At 41.6% G+C, this 20,801-nt stretch overlaps 1 protein-coding gene across 2 annotated transcripts in view; it reads left to right on the top strand.

The window, feature by feature from the left end:
* The first annotated feature begins 253 nt into the window (after positions 1 to 253).
* SWA1 (transducin family protein / WD-40 repeat family protein) overlaps positions 254 to 20,801 on the top strand; it is a 31,992-nt gene continuing 11,444 nt past the window's right edge. For both annotated transcript variants that reach the window (XM_087663171.1, XM_087663170.1), the window contains exons 1-3: positions 254 to 594; positions 713 to 775; positions 961 to 1,029. In XM_087663171.1, the coding sequence (XP_087519297.1) occupies positions 391 to 594; positions 713 to 775; positions 961 to 1,029 (336 nt within the window). In that variant the 5' untranslated portion in view covers positions 254 to 390. The remainder of the gene's footprint in view (positions 595 to 712; positions 776 to 960; positions 1,030 to 20,801) is intronic.

Below are 20,801 nucleotides of genomic sequence, written 5' to 3'. Positions count from 1 at the left end.
AAGAAATTCGCAAAGAGAAGAAAAGGAGAGACGAAGAGAAATGAAAAAAAAAGAGAATGAAGAGAGAGAGGAAAAAAAGGAAAAATAAAGAGGAGAGAGAAGAGAAAATAAAAAATAAAAAGAGAAAAAATAAACTAAAATAGAGAGAGAGAGAGAGAGAGGAGGGGGAGAAAGAGAGAGGAAAAAGAGGAAAGAGAAAGATGAGCGCTCGTATTTTACGATTCACATTAAAGCTCGGTTCTTTTGTAAATACTCGCCGGTTCTCTTCAGGTCGTCCTAAAACCCTCACTAAACGAGAAAACCCTGGCGGGCAGAAAGAAGAAGACGAAGACGACGCAGGAACAGAGATAGGGGAGGAGCTGGAGAAGAGACAGAGAGAACAGAGATCCCATGGAAGAACAAGTAGCTCACCACCACGGTTACAGGCCCGTCCGACCTAAGGAGTTCGCGCCATCTCGGAAGCCCTTGGCCGCCGAGTCTAAGTTCTGGAAATCCTTCTCCACCAAGGACATCCAACAGCAGATTGCAGGCGTATCTTGCGTGCATTTCTGTCCAGAGCCTCCTCACGATTTCACTGTCACCTCCTCCACCAGAGTAAGAAGATCATGCCTGCCAAAAAATAGCTAGCTTTTGCCTGCACGCACGCACACACAGACACACGCACCCCCGTGCACATACACATTTCTCACCTTTCTCGTGTTTCTCTTACCAGGTCTCCGTTTATGATGGAAATACTTGTAAGGTTAAGAAGACTATATCACGGTTTTCTGACGTGGTGAGCCTCGTTTCCCTTCAGATCATCATTCTACGTCGTGACTTTTTATCGAGTATCGTTTACGAGTGTTTGTATGGAATTTTCCTCTTTTGATTGCTTTTGTTCGTGGGCATGTAGCTTTGGATTTGTGATTCTGAGGCTTCTGTTTTATCAGACTGATTTGTTTGTCGTTTTGAAATATCAAGGCTTATTCTGGAGTTTTTCGACCCGATGGGCAATTGGTTGTTGCAGGGGGTGAGATGGGAATAATTCAGGTAAAGATCCTCTTCGATATACAATCACCAGTTGTGTTTTACACATTCCATGTATCCCCAGCAATGTGCCAAAGTATTTTTCTAAGTTTTGTATCCTGCGAAAGCTGTGTGTTTGGTTGAGAGAAGAAATTAGGATCCATATTTTACCCTCTTTCAAGGGCAGGATAAGGCAAATTTAAGCACATGTTTTGACATTTTATATTCTCGAGGTATATAAGATCCTTCCCCACTCTTCTTTGCATGGAAGTGAAGGATAAGGCAAATTTAAGCACATGTTTTGACATTTTATATTCTCGAGGTACATAAGATCCTTCCCCACTCTTCTTTGCATGGAAGTGATGGTATCTACCTCTTGAGTTTGGGTTTCTCTTCTATCATGAGTTTCCTATTTTCAAATGCAATATTAAAACCAAGGTCTTTAGCTTCCCTTTTAAACTATGAAATTGCATGTTGCTCACGTAAATTAAAAAATTCAACCACTTGTTATTTCCAAGTGTGTGAAATCTATAAACCCATTTGGATCATCAATATAGCACGCTTATTGATTGAAAACCTTTGACTAGATTTTTGGGTCTTGTAGGTCACAATTTTACACTTTCCTTGAATAATATTCTCAAGGAAGGCAGGAAGCCATTTATTTCACACTTGTATTGGAGGGTGGAAAGAAGTTGTCGTCTCAACAAGTGAGTCAAGCTACTTGGGGTTATTTTCAAAGACAACCTTACCTCTATATTGTTATTGAGCTTTGAGACAACAAAAGGAAAATAAATATTATACTCATATGAGGAGAGTCTAAAAGTCACATAAGCTGGAGGAAACAAATCTGGCTCAAGCCTCGAGTGCCTAGTAAATCAAGTTCAACATTATAGTCAAAATAGATAGCTCAAAAGGAGGGAGTTTTGCCCTTTGGGTACTTTTGTGGTTATGAATTTGAAGAAAATTCAATGAAAAATTCAAAGATGCTATCAATACTAAGAATTGGTCCTTATAAGGCCAAGAATTATTGTGACTCATGGAATTTGTTTAATACCTAAATTAAAGTTCATTCTTATTAAAGATCGTAGTGAAGTTTAATTATATAACTAAGTTTGTTTTTCATTTTGATGACATATCCCCCTCCCATAATATTGCAAATGAGCTTGATTGCACATAGTTAAAATTGAATATATCATATGAAATGACTAATACATGTTTCTAGAAGCTAAGTATACTAGTGTTGTTCCGTGTATTGACAATGTATCCATACATGTTTACAAGTAACTAAGTACACTACTGTTACTCCATGTGTTGGGAATGTATACAACTAATCACAATTGTACAAAGCTAAAGTTCTCGAAAAATGTTCAATAGACTAATCATAGAAGTTTTTGTATGGAGTCCAAAAGATTTCCAAATAATAGCTAGATATGAGAGCATATTTACACCAAGGAAGTAGAAGCTCAATCCCCCAAGTGAGCATTAGGTAGTGCTCTAGGTTTGCGTCTATCGAGCTTGATCGAGCTTGAGCTCAAACCAAAGTTGGTTTCAATTGGAAAGCATGAAGTTAAAGTTGTAACAAATGTAGTGATTCTATCAAATCATTATTCTCCATCCATTTTGTAGTACGAAGATTTTCCATATAGTGATGAGAAACTTTACCCTAGACTTTTCTTTTTTTATGTGCCAATATTTTCTCAGGGGCCAAGATTTTATCAAGTTTCTCAACTTCTACTTGCATCTCCTCACTGATATCCTAACATATATCACCATGAAGAGGGTTAAGAAGACTCGTATGAAAAACTATGTGAATCATGTAATGATTAGATAGCTTTTGTTAGCTCGGTGTATTTTGTCAATTTGTCATCTCTTGGTTGTGAGTCCTAGTTAAAGGTTGATAGGGGCATTTGGAGTTTAGATTGTGTTTTCTCCTAGGTTTATGTGTTTGTTTGGTACTTGTGTTGCCCGAGATGGCTGTGATCAGCTTCAAATGGCTTGGACTTGCCATGCCAGCATTTAGTGATGCCACATCAGCAATTGTGCAGGTTGGCCAGTATTTTTGGCATATTTTGTTGCTGGTTGGCTAGTTGTTAGTGTATTTGGCTATTTATGGTTGTACCTTGCTGGCTGGTTGGTCATTCTTCTTTGTCTTGAATAGGTGCTTTGTTAGATGGGTGTAGTCTTCTTTGTCTTCATCGAGGACAACAGGTTGCCTTGGGTTGCATGCAGGGGCCGATTGGTCCTCATTGTATTAAGCTTTCTTCTTTGTAGAATGTAGGTCATTCTTCTCTTCTTGCTTTCTCTTCTTTCCTTTTCTCTTTGTGTTTGTGATTCTCTTCCATCATGCTCTCACATGGTATTATAGCCTATGTGAGGACACAGAGTTTCCAGTCAAAGAGAAGATCACTCTGTTGTTGAAAACTCAAGTTTCAACCTGCTGCTCATTGCTGTTAACATAAAATTTTTGCATTTTATACATGACTTTCAACAAAGGTGGGACATCCACAACTCTTCTTTGCAAGTGTTGTCGATTTTTCCTTTGTACGAGCCCTCCTACAAAAAACTGCAGCAGCCTTTGTGTATTTGTAGGTTATATGAAGATGTTTGATCCCAGCTCCAAGGCTTTGAAGACTTGGATGAGGAACTTTTCCATCACACCTCTAAACAATGGCATGATGATTTGAGATCACCATGTTGGTTTGTACGGTCTCATCATTTTGAACACCCTTATCTTTCCCTTTCTTTCCATGTTTCACATATTGTTCTATTGGCTTTATACTGCCTAATATAGCACCACCTATTCGGGTTCATGTTCTCCCTTCTTTACCCAAAGATGACTGGCTTGATGGTTTCAACTATTCGCTTTGGTCACGTAAGGTGGAATGTATCCTTGACACCTTCACTCTTTGGAAGCTTGCTTCCCTATCTATACTTCATTTTGTGGAGGATTCCCACGAGGGAACAACACTGGATCGTGCAGCCCTATGTGATTGGCTCAACTCTCGAGCTTGACCCTTCCTTTACATGAGCTTATAAGATTCTGTCCTAGTGCATGTGACTAGCTTAAAGACAACGTCACAAGTATGGAAGAAGTTTGCGTCTTTGTACCATCAAAAGACGTTTGCCCACATGATTTCTCTTGAGAAGAATCTTTAGATGTTCAATGTTGATGACTCTTCTTTGACGAAGGATCACATCAATAAACTAGAGGACATGAGGGATGAGTTTGCATCCCTTGAGAGGACTATACCTTCAGAGGATGTGGCAAGGATTCTCGATTGAGCTCCCATCCTCAAAGTTCAATGTGTTCTATACCACCTTTTGACGTCGAGGACCTGATAGATTCTTCTATGGAAGAAGTTTGCCTTGCTAGTCTTGGAGCATGACGAGCAACTTAGAGAGGTAGGGACTAGTGGATTCGGCTCCAAAAAGGCTTTATAGGTTCAGGAGGAGGGAAGTAGAAGGTGAGGCCAAAGGCAAAGAAATAGGATGACATGAAAGAGGATAATAAGGATAATAAGAAGCAACCCAAGTGTCCACATTGTGAGAAGGGTACACATCTAGAGAAGTGTTGGTAGAAGTACCCCCATTTGAAGCCCAAGGAGAGGTCTAACGATTCAAAGGCTATCCTAGCTACCACCAAGTTTGCCTGCGTATATGTGTTCAAGGAGAAGGATACCGCTCTTGCTTCTTCCATTATAGAGAAGCCTTAGCTCATGGAGAGTGGGGCTTCTTTTCACATTACCTATCGAGAAGATTGGCTTAAGGACATGAGTTCTAGAGGGCGATCCGTCACCATTGGTGACAATTCTTCCATACCCAATTGTGGCGTGGGGATCATTTTTTGGTTGTTGGATTAGTAACATTCTTTGGCCAAAGTCTTTTATGTACCAAATTTGTGTTTTAACCTATGGTTTGTTCATGGTCTTATACATTTAGGCACTTGTTTTTTACCCAGGATATAGTGACTATGGAAGATGCTTCTACAGGAGCGGTATCTTTGGGTGTGATGCCTTTGCCCATGTGGATAAGAAGAGGGGAGCAAACTTGACTCCAAGTGGAAGAAGCTTATCTTTGTGGGCTATAGCATGACCATGAAGGCTATCAGCTCTATGACCTAGAGAAAAGAAAGATTGAGGTGAGTAGGGACGTGATCTTTGATAAGTCTTTGGCCTTCGACGATCCTATTGATGGTTTTTTTGCAGGTGGTTCTTCGTTTTCAACTCCCCCTTCCCAAAAAAAAAACCCATCCCCTACCCTTCTTTCTAAGTTACTGATTTGCACTTCTTTGTTTGCGGTTGCGACTTCTTCCCCTCATTCTTCCTCTCTAGTTTTTTCCCTTCCTCCTTTGATGGTTGGCTCCTTTTCCCTCTACTACTTCGTCTTCAAGTATTCCTTCTCTCTTTTTATCCCCTTAGGTTTCTTTGGGGGTGTCGAGCCATAAGAAGGAGAACCTTTCTCTTTAGCCTTTGAATTATCTTAACATAAGGAGAGGAGTTCTTATCCCAAACATGCATTATAGGTATTGGTGATCTCCTTCGCAACAAGATGGGCCTATCACCATTCCATGGCGGTATTTACCTTGTACAGGAGTTTATTGTTTCTCACTTTTTTGCTATCTCCATAGGCCCATCTAGATCAGCCAGATTGCAGGCCTAGCGGGATAGTTCATTGTTTGTGAACTACATCGTTATGCCACATATTATTCAAGATTGTGAGTCTACTACAATTGATGAGGCTCTTGCATAGGACATTTGGCATTATGCTATGTAGGAGGAGCTCAATTTTAGCAAGCAAAATTAGACTTGGAAATTGGTTGTGTGCCCAAAGAAGTGGAAGGTGATTGATGTGAAGTGGGTCTATAAGACTAAGTATCTTGCAAATGGATCCTTGGATAAGTATAGGGCACTGTTTGTTGCCAAGGGATTTACCTAGTAGTAGGCAGGGTTGGATTACTCAAAGATCTTTCCACCTATAGCTTGGATGTCTACCATTCGAGTCATCTTGGCTCTTATAGCTTATCTTCATTGGCTTGTTATCCAGGTAGACGTAAGGTATGCCTTTCTGAATGATGTCCTTGAGAAGGAGATTTGTGTCTTATAGTCTTCTAGTTTTCTTGTGTAGGGAAAGGACCATGTTTATAGGTTGCGGAAGATCCTCTATGGCTTGAAGCAAACTCCTTGAGCTTGGTACTAGAGAACTGATCAGTTTTCTTATCGAGTGGCTTCCACTGATCAGATTATAACCCTAACCTTTATTACCAGGTTGTGGGTGACAGTTGTTTGCTCTTCATCTTGTATGCGGGTGACTTTGTCATCGCATGGAGTGATTCACTGGAGGTTGATCGGATTTGGGAGATCTTGATATAGGAGTTTGACATGATGGATCTAGAGATCCTACACTTCTTCCTTGGCTTGGAGATATAAGCATGGAAAAGAATATGAGAATGACAATACTTTGAATTCAACCAATTCGATTAAATATCATCATCAAAAGAGAGAGAGAGAGAGAGAGAGAGAGAGAGAGAGTTGACACTACGTTGAGAGAGAAACTGGGCCCTTCGTCTTTATAAGAATTTATTGAAACAAACCACGGGCACGGAGGTGCTTGAACCAAATACAAAAAGACTGATTTGTTGCAATTTTGAAAATTAGGATTCTGAAAGTCTAATTTTTGCGAGCTTTGGGCAACAAGCTGATTTTTTTTTTAGTGCTTGGATTAGATCAAACCAAGTAGAAAATGCTTCTTGGATGAGAGATAGATAAGAGAGTATAAAGCATGTGGCTGAAACTTTAGCACGAGAGCTTATTATAAGTGAAGAGAGAGACTTTCAATATATAGGTGTGGGGATTGGGTGCTCAAAAGTAGAAAGTAGAGGCTACAAATGATAAGTGTTTTGCTGAAAATAACAAGTGTAGGGACACTCGTCTCTTCAAAATGACACATGTTCTCTTCTAGATGCCTCATATCACTTTGCTAGAGAAAGAAGCCTTCAAACCTTATACTCTAAAAATCTTTCAATGGTTAAGAATTCGAGATAGCTATTGAAGACAAAATTGTTCCTTGTAAAATTTTGAAGCCTTTGATGTGAACAAATTTCCATTCAAGCAACTTCCAAAAATAGTAACCTCTTAGATTTCAAGAGTCGCTAAATTTAGCTTTTGGAAAGCTTCATTGTATAGATTCACCGTTTCATGGTTTGTTTCTTTGATCATTAGCATCAAGTTTCACTTTTGAAACCACTCATTATATGGGCTTTTAGTCAATGTGACTATTTGAGTGTAAAAGTCTTAGTCATTTGAGCTTTTTGGTCAATTTGACCGCCCAACTAAACTTTTAATTTCTCTTGGGCATTTTGTCAATGACGACCCCAATTATAATTTTAGGGGGTGTTTCGGCCATTGGCCACCCTTGAATAGAAAGATGAACATTTAATCATATCTTGAAACACTTAAATAATACAAATTGCCTTGCAAAGTATATAAGCATTAAATTAAGTTGGAATCATTGAGCCAATATGTCTTCGTAACAATTAATATAGAAAAGGTTTGTTATACGAGATCTATAAAATGGCACAAGCCATCTTCATATTCTAGCATAGTTATATCTCTGAGTAGAGTTTGGTACGGCCAAATGTTGGCCTATCTCTTGCCCCATGGATGTAGAGTCCAAGCTCTTAATAATCGGAGATCCGCTTCTAGATGCTGCCCATTATAAGTGCGTTGTTAGCTACTTGACCATATATTTTCTTTGTGGTGGCATTGTTGAAGACTACTACTCAAGCTTGTTGGAGAGTTGCTTTGTGCGATTTGCGCTATTAACATGAGACTTTATCCTATGGGATCATGTATAGAGAGGAGGCTACTCTTTTTTGATGAAGTGACTCAAATTAGATAGCTGATGTGGATCGAGATGATTCACTATAGTTTATGCTTTTTTCCTTAGATTAAGAACTATCTTGAGGAGTAGTCTACTATGACACTTTCTTCTACAGAGGTTAGGCATTGTTGTTAGAATTTGCTAATTCTATTGGCAACGCCCAATGTAATGTGTGGTGTGGACACTTATTAAAGTGTCAATGTAAGGTGTGTACACCTAGTGTCTTACAAACTTAAAGTAGTGACACTAGGCTCTAGAGTAAAATAAACCTAACTCTAGTTAGTTGATGGAAGGCTTGGTTAGGTTAACCCTTGATCTAAACATAAGTTGTACTTTTACTCTATCTTTTCATTCTAGCAAGTACACTCTTCTTTTTTTGGTTCAGCTCACTCTCTTGCTGCCAGTCTCTCCTCTCTCTCTCTCCATAGCTGGCTACCATTTTTCAACATTTGGTATTGGAGCAGCTCATACGCGCTGATTCCGTTCAACCACCGTCAGCCGGTGCCATCCCACCCAAGGTTCTACTGCTGGCAGCTTGGTTCTCAGCTCAAGGAAGAGTTTTCAGCTGCTATGAGATGTTGCTGAAGTGGAGGAGCTGTAGCTGAGCTGTCTCTTGTCTACTCCAGATCTGTCCAGTTCAGCCATCAGCTCCAAATGTGTCAATTTGCTCTAGATCTGTCCAGCTCAATCATCTGCTCCAGATCTGCCGTTTTCAGCCTGCACGCAGTCCAATGCGCAGTCCCACATGCAGCCTTGCACGCAGCCCGAGGAGGAGTTGTTTTGGAAAAGCTGCTGCTGTTTTCAGCTCTGCTTGCCATTTTCTCAACTCTGCCCGCCATTTTCTTAGTGTTGCACGCCAATTTCTGCAAACCCTAAAAAGTGCAAAAACCCTAATTTTCAGATTTGGGGTTTTCTCAAAATTTTTGGAATTTCCAGTCTATTTCAACCATCTCTTCTAGAATCTCAGCTCGTGTTGCCCGAAAATTTGGGGCTTTTGCTAATTTTTCCTCCCGGAGTTTGAATTGACAACCAATTTGAAAAAATTTCTCAATTTCTTGGATATTTTCACAAAAAAATTGGGGCTTTTGCTTGATTGGAGACCCTTTGCGCAAATTGTTACCAAACTCATAGACATTGTATAAATTCTCTCACATTGGCTCAAGAAAATTTGGGGCTTTTCAGTTTTTTAGATCCGGAACGCATCACGAGGCAGATTTTAGCTGTTGTTCATTGTTGACACGCATCCCAAGGTGACATTTCTGTAGAAATTCCAATTGTAAGGTACAAAATTTTTCAATTTCTTTGAAATTTTAGAAAGGATTTTGGGGCTTTTGCTTGACACGCACGCCAAGACAAACAAGGAGTACAACATTATTTAATTGCTGTTACAATTAGATTGGGAAGAGAATTTTGAAAAAATTCAATAAATTTTGGTAAGAATTAGCATTAAGTTATTGTATTTTGTACTTTTGTGGGCATATATTTCGAGGCGGGTGTGGTACAACAATATATTGTTGTAATTTATTGGTTGAGAGCTGATTTGGGTGGCATTGTGCACACTTTGGCATTTGTGTGACAATTTGGTACTTGTTTCTTAATCATGTGGGGGATTTTGGTACCTTCAGGAGTATACTCTATACTTCAGCATTGGAGTATTTGGTTGTAGATTTTTGTCTATCATTGACAGCATGGCACGTCAAGGAAATAATGTTCAGAGCAACATTCTGGTGTCTTCACTCAGGATGATAAACTTGATGGCTCAAACTACCCACTGTGGAGTTTTATGGTTCTGGAACTATGTTACAGGTGATTTGCAGTGACCAGGAGGTCTTGCACCTTAGACACCTTAGCGTAACACTAGAGGACAGGTTGCAAGTGGTGGTGGTGGTGGTGGTATTGGTGTTGCTACTGCTATTGCCCCTCCTCTTCCTTCTACCGAGGATTAGAGGAAATGGGACTCAAAAGATGCACATGCACTTTCTTTGTTTGCTTTGTCAGTGAAAAGGGCAATTATTTTGCACATTCGGTCTTGTAAGACCTCAAGATCACCATGGGATGTACTTGAGCGTACGTTTGCAGCATGCAATTAGGCCAGGATATCCTATCTCCGCAGAGAGTTGGCGAGTGTGACCATGGATGAAGGTGATAGCATGACAAAGCACCTTACTCATATACAAGATTTGTGTGAGTAGCTACTCAATGTTGATGAGGTCATTCAGGATGCTAAATTGGTAAACATCACATTGAACTCTCTTCCAGAGTCATATCTTGGTTTCCACACCTCTTTGATGTTGTCTTTGAGGGGGGACAGTAGCCCCTTACATTTGTGGAGTTGGAAGGCCTCTTGCTGCAAGAGGAACAGACTCGGAAGAATGTGGCAGCATTGCGTTCAGGTGATGTGTGAAACCAGCCTTCCTTCTTGGAATGGGTGGTGATAACCTGATTTAAGAGTTAATTATAGCAATAAATAAATTCACATAAACTGAAATACACTTTACCATAGCATTCTTGGACAGTAGACTCCCTGTTGGCTCCAAAATTGGCGTCCCTTGCGGTATTTCTTTAGCTTCATTCAATTGGAAGGAGTACAACTTGAGATTCTTCAATCTCCTCCTCCTAACCAATTGCTCTTGGTGTCATAATGACCAGCAAGCCTTTTGGGTCATTTGCCCCTTGATTCACCCAGGACTTCTTCTTCAATTTGACCCTTGGCTGGCCAAATGCTGCCCCAAATCAATTTGGGATGGGCTGGCTCCTGAATTCCCTTGATAATCTTCAATTATCAGCTGTTAATTTCAGTCCTTTGAGCCTTCAATCTCTGGCACGGATCCCAAGGTGGCTGCTAAACTCTAATTTTTGCTGTAAATTAGGGTTTATTGTAGAAATTACAGATCAGCCCACCAAAAATGATTGAAATCTCCTCGAAATGGCTGAGAATTGCTGAGAATGGCTGAGCATAGGCTGAAGGAGATGAAAGAATGCTGTAAAGAGAGAAAATTTTGAGATTTGTCGTGAAGAACTGATCAAAATCAGTTGCTGCCCTGTTGTACTAGCCCCAAACGGATGCACCAACAACAATAGGAGCATCAAAGACTGTGATCTTCAGGAGAAAGTGCATCAGCAGCAATTGCCAGCTTCCCAAGGTTGAGAATATGCAATCTCCATCACCAAAATGGTCTCCAATGGCTGGGAAATGGCTCCAAAAGCTGGTAGCAATAGTCCAACACCTCTTTCCAATAACTCCGAAATGAAAAAACGAGATTTCTCTCTCCCTTCAGCCCTATTTAGCCTTTCCTCCACTTGCATGGGAAAGTTTTACCAAGTGGTAGTTTTATTAATCCATTTTCAGTAATTTTCAGCCATTTATTTAATTTTTAGAATTAATTAATTCTGAAAATTAATTCAGCCTTTAATCCATGCCCAAAAAATTGACCTTGCCCATTCAAAAATTAATTGGCTAGGCCTTTTGCAACCCAAAGTGGTCCCATGCATTAATTGATCCTTGGACAAGCATTAATCCATTAATTAATGCCTAGTCCCTAGTGTCACCACTGACACTTAATGGCCAATTAATGGTCCCAGGGACAAACTGACACCAAAATTCACCTAGAATCTAACAAGTGTAACTTGTCACAACTTTTGCCTTTGACACCCATCTTTTTCACAGGGTCCTTGGGTCTTGAAGTGTGAAAAAGTAGCTTGCACCTTACATGTGCAACACATGTGCATCTTTTAATTGCACATTTGATTAATCCTTTAATCAAATATCAATTAAACATAAGCAAAGCATCAAATTTTCACGTCCTCGTGACATGTGGCTATGCTTTCCAAGTTCAAAGGCAAAGGAAAAGTCAAGCAAACTGTAAAAAGGTGCAGCAAAAGGGTGATGTTGGACAGCCATCAAATAAGGTTGTCTAAGATATAGAAAAGACTAAAAAGAAGGGGAAATGCCATTATTGCAAGAAGCCTGGTCACTATATCGATGAATGCAGACAGAGATTGGCCAAAGAGAAAAAAAAAAACCTCCGTTTTGGCTGTTCAAGAAACATCAGCCAGCAAATCTATTGATGATGATACTTCAGCCAACTTTGTAGAGGACTATGCATTTCTTACATGCAGCTATGATTCTTCAATGGTTGATTCAGTATTTAATGCTGCTGAAAGGCAGCAAACATGGTATTTTGACAGTGGGGCGTCAAAGCGCAGTTTTTCGAGGAAGTGTTTGTTTGTCTCTTTGCATTCAGCCCCTGTTGGGAAGCGTGTTACATGTGCGAACAACAATAGTTATAATGTATGTGGCATTGGGACAGTCACTATTACTGTTGGTTGTGATTTCATGCTTCTAGATGTCTTGTTTGTACCTGGCATTACAAAGAACTTGTTGTCTATCTTTGTTTTTAATAAGTATGGCTTTCAAGTAATCTTTAAGGATGAAAAATGCATTGTTAGGGACAGAGAGATGGATTATGCACTTAGGCTGTCCGGCACCTTGTATAAGGGTCTATTTTTATTGGATATATATGACAGACAATCTCATGATGCGTTAATAGTCACTACTATTTCACCTGCTATGCAAAATGCGGAGCTATGGCATGCCCGCTGTGGACACATGAGCTTTGGGAGTTTGATGACCCTTCAGAGGTGTCATATGGTAGATGCATTGCCTCTAGTGGAGACTCCGCCTCCTCATGCATGTGAGGGATGTATTTTGGGCAAGATGCATAGGTTTGCCTTAAAAAAGGATGGTTCAGTGCGTGTTGTCCGATAAATGCAGCTTATTCACTCTGATGTTTGTGGTCCCATGAGGACATGTGCACTTGGAGGTCATCATTACTTTGTTACATTTATTGATGACTACTCTTGGTATACATGGGTGTATGGGTTGAAGGCAAAATCTGATGTGTTCATGCATTTCAAACATCTTGTTGTAGAGCTTGAAACTGAAACTGACTTAAAAGTGCAGACATTTCGCATAGATAGAGGGGGGGAGTACATGTCCGAAAAATGCAGCTTATTCACGTTGATGTTTGTGGTCCCACGAGGACACGTGCACTTGGAGGTCATCAGTACTTTGTTACATTTATTGATGACTACTCTTGGTATACATGGGTGTATGGGTTAAAGGCAAAATCTGATGTGTTCATGCATTTCAAACATCTTGTTGCAGAGCTTGAAGCTGAAACTGACTTAAAAGTGCAAACATTTCCCACAGATAGAGGGGGGGGGTACATGTCCGAAAAATGCAGCTTATTCACGTTGATATTTGTGGTCCCATGAGGACACGTGCACTTGGAGGTCATCAGTACTTTGTTACATTTATTGACGACTACTCTTGGTATACATGGGTGTATGGGCTGAAGGCAAAATTTGATGTGTTCATGCATTTCAAACCTCGTGGGAAGCTTGATGACAAGGCTGTGAAATGCATATTTATTGGCTACAGTTTGGAGAGCAAGGGCTATCGCTTGTATGACCCGCGCACGAAGAAAGTCTTTGTCAGTAGGGATGTCCTATTTGTTGAAAATGCTGCATTTTCACACGATCAGTTTCAAATGCCAACCACCCATGACATTGGTGATGTCTTTGAGGGCCTTTTGCCACTTTGGAGTTTGTGCTTGTTGTAAATGGCAAGACAGACTTAATACAACAAGCTATTGTTGCACCATATACTCCCGAACAGTAGGGTATCGATGATGGTTTGCCACATGCAGTGGAAGAAGTAGTACAGCATGAAAGGGTTGCTGAAAATGTAGCCAAAACAATCCCAATATGGTTGTTACAGACTCTCCAGGAGAGTAAAATGGATGGTCCTATACCTCAACGCACTAGAAGGGCTACCAGAAATGCAGCAAATGATGCAGGGGGGTACATTTGATTGATTTTACGGAAGTAGATGATTGTGATGAGCATGTGTTTATGACCTCACTATTGGATGATGATGAGCCTACTTCCTTGAACGAAGCTCAGCAAAATGTACATCGGATGCAAGCCATGCAGGATGAGTTAGACTCTATTGCCACTAACTCTACATGGGATCTTGTGGATTTACCAATTGGCAAGAAGGCCATTGGCACAAAATGGGTTTTTAAATTCAAACGCAAGGCTGATGGTATAATTGACAGGTACAAAGCACGGTTGGTAGCAAAAGGCTATGCACAGAAGAAGGGCATAGATTATGAAGAAACTTTTGCTCCTACATCTCGTATGAGTACGGTGAGATGTGTGATTGCTATGGTTGGAAAGTACATCAGTTGGACATTAAGACAACATTCTTGAATGGGGATTTGCATGAGGATGTTTATCTGTCACATCCTGCAGGGTTTGTAGTTAAAGGGAAAGAGCACATGGCATGCAAGCTGCATAAAGCTCTTTATGGTCTCATACAGGCTCCTTGTGCATGGTACTCCAAAATTGATACTTATTTGGCTAGCAAAGGGTTCAAAAATAGTCCAATTGCTCCTACTCTATACATTAAGAATGAGGGAGGGGACTTGCTGATTATCATTCTTTATGTAGATGACATGCTGCTCAGTAGACCTACAGAAGAAAAAATTGCAGATTTTAAGGTTGAATTAAAACATGCATTTGCTATGTGAGATATGGGCTGCCTACACTATTATTTGGGGATTCAATTCATCCAAAATCAGCATGATATCATCATGTCACAGTCACAATATGTGGATAAGCTGTGCATGATGGTGAAGAGATGTCTAATGTTGCAATTTACAACCAGGCTGTTGGCTGTCTTATTTATCTTTGCAACGCGCCTTGACATTCAGTATGTAGTATCTCATGTGAGCAGGTATATGCATAGCCCACAGACCATACATTGGCAAGCTGTTAAGCGGATCTTCAGATATTTGCAAGGTACTTAGTCACATGCATTATTATTTCCTGGGAGGGAGACTTGCACTTATAGACTTACAATGATTCAAATTGGGCTGGTGATGCCGACACTAGGCAGTATACTAGCGGACAATGTTTCTTTCTAGGCCGTTCATGCATTTCATGGCTAAGCAAGAAACAACCTACAGTGACTATATCGTCTTGTGAGGCTGAGTATAGGGCAGCCTTTATGACATTGGAATGTGTATGGTTGCGCAGATTGTTGGCTGATCTACATTTACCATTGGAGGGTCCTACACCCATTCTTTCTGATAGTCAGAGTGTTATTGTAGTAGCACGAAGTCCTGTGTTTCATGATTGCACGAAACATAGAGGTCCATTACCATTATGTTAGAGAGAGGTGCTACGTAGGAGAGATCAACTTGATGTATGTACCCACACAGAAAAATGTTACATACATTTTCGCCAAGGCATTACCACGTAAGAAGTTTGAGGCTTTTCGAAAGTCCTTAAAACTTGTTACCCTTTGGTGATTGATCATCCTTGTACTTCATCACATTGGCACTGCAAGGGGGTGTTAGAATTGGCCGATTCTATGGGCAGCGCCCAACGTAATTTGTGTGGTGTGGACACTTATTAAAGTGTCAATGTAAGGTGTGTACACCTAGTGTCTTAGAAACTTAAAGTAGTGATACTAGGCTCTAGAGTAAAATAAACCTAACTCTAGTTAGTTGGTGGAGGGCTAATTAGGTCAACCCTTAACCTAAACATAAGTTGTACTTTCACTCTATCTTTCATTCTAGCAAGTACACTCTTCTTTTTTTGCTTCAGCTCACTCTCTTGCTGTCATTGTCTCTCCTCTCTCTCTCCATAGCTGGCTGCCATTTTTAAACAATTGTGCCCTTTGTTCCATAGCTATGGAGGCAGTTTGGCTCCGTTAGAAGACGGTGGAAATTGGATTTTCACAGATGGGTCCCATTGAGCTGCACATGGATAATTAGAGTGCTTTAGCTTTGGCAAAGAATCTTGTGTCTCATGCTTGAACAAAGCACATTGAGATTCAGTACCATTATGTACAAGAGCGGATCGTGGATTTTGAGTTGGCGGTGGTCCATTGTCCTACAGTGGAGAATGCGGCGGATCTCTTCATGAAGCCTTTTTCCAAGGCTTTTTTACTTCATCACATGTGATTGTTGGGTTTTTAGACTTTCCCAAGATTTGAAGGGGGTGTCAGCCTGCCTTATTTTGTCAATCTGTCACTTCTTGGTTGTGAGTCCTAGTCAGAGTTTGACAGGGGCATTTGGAGCTTTGCCTTTTTCTAATTCTAGTATTGTGTATTTGTTTGGCATCTATGCAACTCCAAAGGACTGTGATCAGCCCTAGATGATTGTGAACTGCCACACCAGCATTTGCTTTGCAATTGGCAGCATTTATTGCTGCCATGTAAGCAATCACTAGCATTTAGTGATGCCACATAAGTAGTTGTGTAGGTTGGCCAACGTTGTTGGCATATTTTATTGCTGGTCCGCAGTATTCAACGCATTTGGCCACATATAGCCATACCCAGTTGGCATCAAAAGATGACGTACTAGTGAGACCGTAGGGTTTGTGGAGAGGAACATGGAGTCAACTCGGCAAACATGGAGAATAAAAGAGAAAAGAGAAGAAGCTCTGATGAATGGAATGATGAAGATCTGAATCATGGAGTGAATGTGATACAAGGGAACAAGAGTGCCGTAGCACAAGGAAGATGATGAAGATAGCCACGAACCACGAATCACAATGTCTTGAAGGGGTGTGAGGGTAGTGGAGAGGTTGGAGAGGAGGTGACAAATTGAATGAATAAGTTGTGAGGAATGAATGAGAGAGTGGCCTATAAATAGGCACAATCAATCTAGGGTGGCACCTCCTTTTTGAGGTTGCAAACCCTAAACGCAAAACGTAGAAACATTAAAACGCAAACTGCGGGTGAAGGGTTTCTCAATACCCCCTCTCAGGCCCAAAAAGGAGAACAAGAGGAGTGTGAGGTGGAGATGCAATGCTACATACTGAAGAATGCGCATGTAGCAAGTGCCACTTGGACAGTGTTTCTCGTGGGGAAATTGTTCACTTGCCCAAGCGCCCCTAGTAGAAAGATGATGAGAACATGCAATGCATATGAGGAATGACGGACTTTGTGTGGTGCCAAGAACCATAAGGATATGCCGGTACTCGATCTCGGGAGTTGGCTCCGTGCTGACCAAGGGACGAAGAAGATCCACCCTGTAACCTGAGAATACCACCTGAAAGGAGACCTTTGAAGATAGTTAGGAGACTGGATGAGCTGTAGAACCCGAAAGTCAACCTTGGGAGAGAAGCCACTAGCTTCGTGATTCCATGTTGAAAGGAATACGAAGGCCTAGCCACCAAGTCGTTGTTGAAGACCCAAGGGCCCCGATCTAGTTAGATCCTCTAGATCTTGGGTATGAGTAGAGGAAATGACAACTCAAAGGAGAGCCACTCCTCGAAAGTGAAAGGTGGTGGTGTATAAAGAACTTCATGGCACATAGGGTCTCTCTTTGAATCTGAAGGAGTAGAAGTAGGAGCCCTCTTTGAAGCTGAAGAAGAACTGGAAGCCCCTGCTGAGGGCGAAGTAAGAAAATCTCCCTCTGAATCCCAGTTTGAGAGAGAGGAAATCCAACCACTCATGGCTCACGGATTGCAAAGCATGTGATGATGAAGGAAGTGTCCGCGGTTGTGCCGAAGAAGGTATTTGGGGCTCAGGAGAAGAAGCTAAAAAGTACCTAGAAGTGGCCTCTTGAACTTGAGTGGAAGAGGGTGGAGAAAAAGGAGGCTCAGGATGAGCCAAGGGTGGGGAATAGTTGCGGGCTCTCAGGAGAGTGGACTACGGTGGAGATGTGGGCCATGGAAGCCACTGTACCCGGAAGTGGGTGGGGGAAACCTCCTCGCAGTGGGGTGGTCTCCAGGAGGGCTTATCGCCTCGTAAGGCCTTAGAGCCTCTGTGTGCTCGAAAGGACTTAGTGCGTGTCTGTTGCGACTTATTGCCTTGAGCATAATACTTCGATAGTTGATGCAAAACGATCTCTGTGACCCAGAAAGGAGAGGTGGCATAGGAAGTGCTAGGTGGGAGAGGCATATATTCCGAGGGGGTGGGGAGCAAAGGTCAAAGTCGGCAAGCATCGGTGGTGTGTTTGGTGATGCCACAGCAGGAGCACCTAGTAGTCTGGTCATTTGTTGGGGAAGAAGCCATGGGTACCAGTGTGCCTTGCTGAAGAAGGAAGAGGTCAGCCATGAACCATGAACTATTGCAATGTCCGCCTCAAGGGATGTGAGGGCAATGTGAAGCACGGACCGCAATGTCCGCCGCAAGGGGTGGGAGGGTAGTGGAAGGGCTGGAAGTGAGTTGCTAGTGGGAGGAGGATGCTACCAACAGTAAGAGGTTGCAACCGGCAAAAAAACGCCGGAGAGAGAAAGACTAAAAGCGCAAGCTGCATGAGAGAGGACTAAAGACACAGGAAAAACCAGTAGTAACAATTAGTATGCTGAAATCAGCTCCGAACAGTGTGTGGTAGGCTGGAAACAAGCACCGGACTGTTATAGACAGCAATGGCCAGCTTGGACCGTGATGTCTTTTGTGTCCGGGGTGTGGGAAGCAAGCTGAAATACCTGAAATCTGCAAAAACGAGATTGTTTTCTGAATGGAGAGTGATCAGCAACAGTTGCTTTGTTGTAAATAGTTGCAAACTGCGGGTGGAAGGCTAGAAAACGGGCGCCGGACTGTAGATGACAACAATGGACAACTGAGACTGCGATGTCTTCCGCGAAAGGCATGTGGGCAGCAAGCTGAAAACACTTGAAACGTGCAAAACCAAGATTTTGATGCGCCTAAAGAAGAAGAGAAGTGGATGCCAAACCCGCCACCGGTCTTTGCCATCATTGGAGTGGAGGATCTTTGCTGTTGTTTCAGCAGATCCAGCTCTGATACCATGTCAAAAGCTGATGTACGAGTGAGACAGTAGGGTTTGCGGGAAGGAACATGGAGTGAACTCGGCAAAATGGAGAAGAGAAGAGAAGAGAGAAGAAACTTTGATGAATGGAACGATGAAGATCTGAATCATGGAGTGAATGTGATACAAGGGAACAAGGGTGCTGTAGCACAAGGAAGATGATGAAGACAGCCGCGAACCACGAACCGCAATGTCCTCTTGAAGGGGTGCGAGGGTAGTGAAGAGGCTGGAGAGAAGGTGACAGATTGAATGAATCAGCTGCGAGGAATGAATGAGAGAGTGGCCTATAAATAGACACAGTGATCTAGGTGGCAGCCCTTTTTGGGGCTGCAAACCCTAAACGCAAAATGTAGAAACACAAAAATGCAAACTGTGGGTGAAGGGTTTCTCAACAATTGGCTAGTCATTCAGTTCAATCCTAGATTTTTGCATTTGTTGCACTTTGACATGGTATTAGAGTAGTGTTGAAAGGTTGAATGATTGTGGGCAAATTTGAAAGGGAGATATTAGCGCTAAAAAAGTTTGCGTTTTCAGTGTTCAAGGGCGAGTAAAAGTTTGTGTTTTCAGTGTTAGAGGGCGAGTAGAAGGGCTGCATATTTACACAAGATTGAGATGAGTAGGTGAAGGTCGAGAAAGGAGTGAAGTTGCTGTTTGTGAAGGAGAAAAGGATGCATTTTCAGTCTTTTGGTGCAGATTTTGACTATTCATTTCCTTCGATGATTGAAATAGGTTTGGGACAAGTGGAGGAAGCCCTAGCAATCAGTTTTTTGGAGTCAGAGGGGGTTTCCCTTGTTTTTGTGCAGGCTATTTAAGTGACAATGACTTTCATGATCGACGTGGAGTTTCGGGCTATTATGGACCATAAGGTCTTGATGTTACTAGCTCTTCCTTCAGATCAAAAGCTCAATGGGAAGAATTATATGACATCTGGCAGGTAATGCTTGCTATCTTGGAGTTCTATGATTTGGCATTGCTTGTGACTGAGGCTATAGATTGTCCCATAGCCCATGATATCTGGAAACTTTTTGTCGATGAGAAAGTTGAGTTGGTGAAGGTTGGAGGGTATTGGGACAAATTGAATGCTTGCGTTCTTCTCTTTGTTTCTCTCTTGCACTTTGGCCGTGATAGCTCACATCGAGTATTTGATTGTTGCTTGGGAGATATTGTTGGAAGTGGACCAATTGTACAATCAGATGACCGTGATGAAGTGGGTGTCCTTGGAGGTAGATATGCGGATGTTGAACATGTCCAACAAGTCTGCTTCCATGTGGGAGCGTGCTAATAAGCTTCGGCAAATGTAGATGTAGGTCTAGAACGCAAGGAATGCAATTGTTAGGATATGGCAATAACTCTCCTTTGGCAGCTACTTCCCTGATTAGTGATTTTTATTCCACCTCTATTGCTTTAGGCAAACTGACACTCTTAAGTGAAAGGAGCTGGTTTTGATAGTCTTGGATCAAAGAGAACAATTCCAAGGTTAGAATGCTCCCAAGTCGGAGGAGTTGATAGGACAATCTTCCCAATAGAAGGGGAAGAAGAAGAAGAAGAAGAAAAAAAAGAAGAAGGACGAGAAGACCAAGTAAGATAAAGCCAAGGAGTCTACTTGTTACATTTGTGCCAAGACAAGTCATTTGAAGAAGGATTGCCTCGACAAGGACAAGGGCACCAAGCAGTTCTATAGATGGTATTGTGTGTATGCATTCGGATAGGCAAGGTGGTGCCGATACATCAAAAGTTTTCTATGTGTTGGGGTTTTGGGACATCTTTTTCTTTTCATGAGCAAAATTTGCACTCTTGGTCTCATGGTTGAGTTTGATAAGATTGCTTTTCGAGTTCTTGATGGAGATTCTTGACAGGTTTTTTGTATTGCTCATGAGAGAATGAAGTCTATAAGATGCGGTCTTCATCAATCTTTACTTCTCTTTTTCTCTCTTCATAGACTTAGATTGAGCTATGGTATGCTTTATTTGACCAGCTCAACTACAAGTATCTTAGGAAGGCAGCCCGTGGTTAGCTTGTGCGTGGATTGTGAGAGTAAAGTTGCTAAGGGTTTTTGAAATGGGG

This window comes from Lygodium microphyllum, chromosome 22 (genome assembly GCF_053477565.2).
Source record: "Lygodium microphyllum isolate KBCC chromosome 22, Lygodium_microphyllum_v1.1.10, whole genome shotgun sequence".
Lineage (NCBI taxonomy): Eukaryota > Viridiplantae > Streptophyta > Polypodiopsida > Schizaeales > Lygodiaceae > Lygodium > Lygodium microphyllum.
This window is presented reverse-complemented; position numbering and strand designations above follow the sequence as displayed.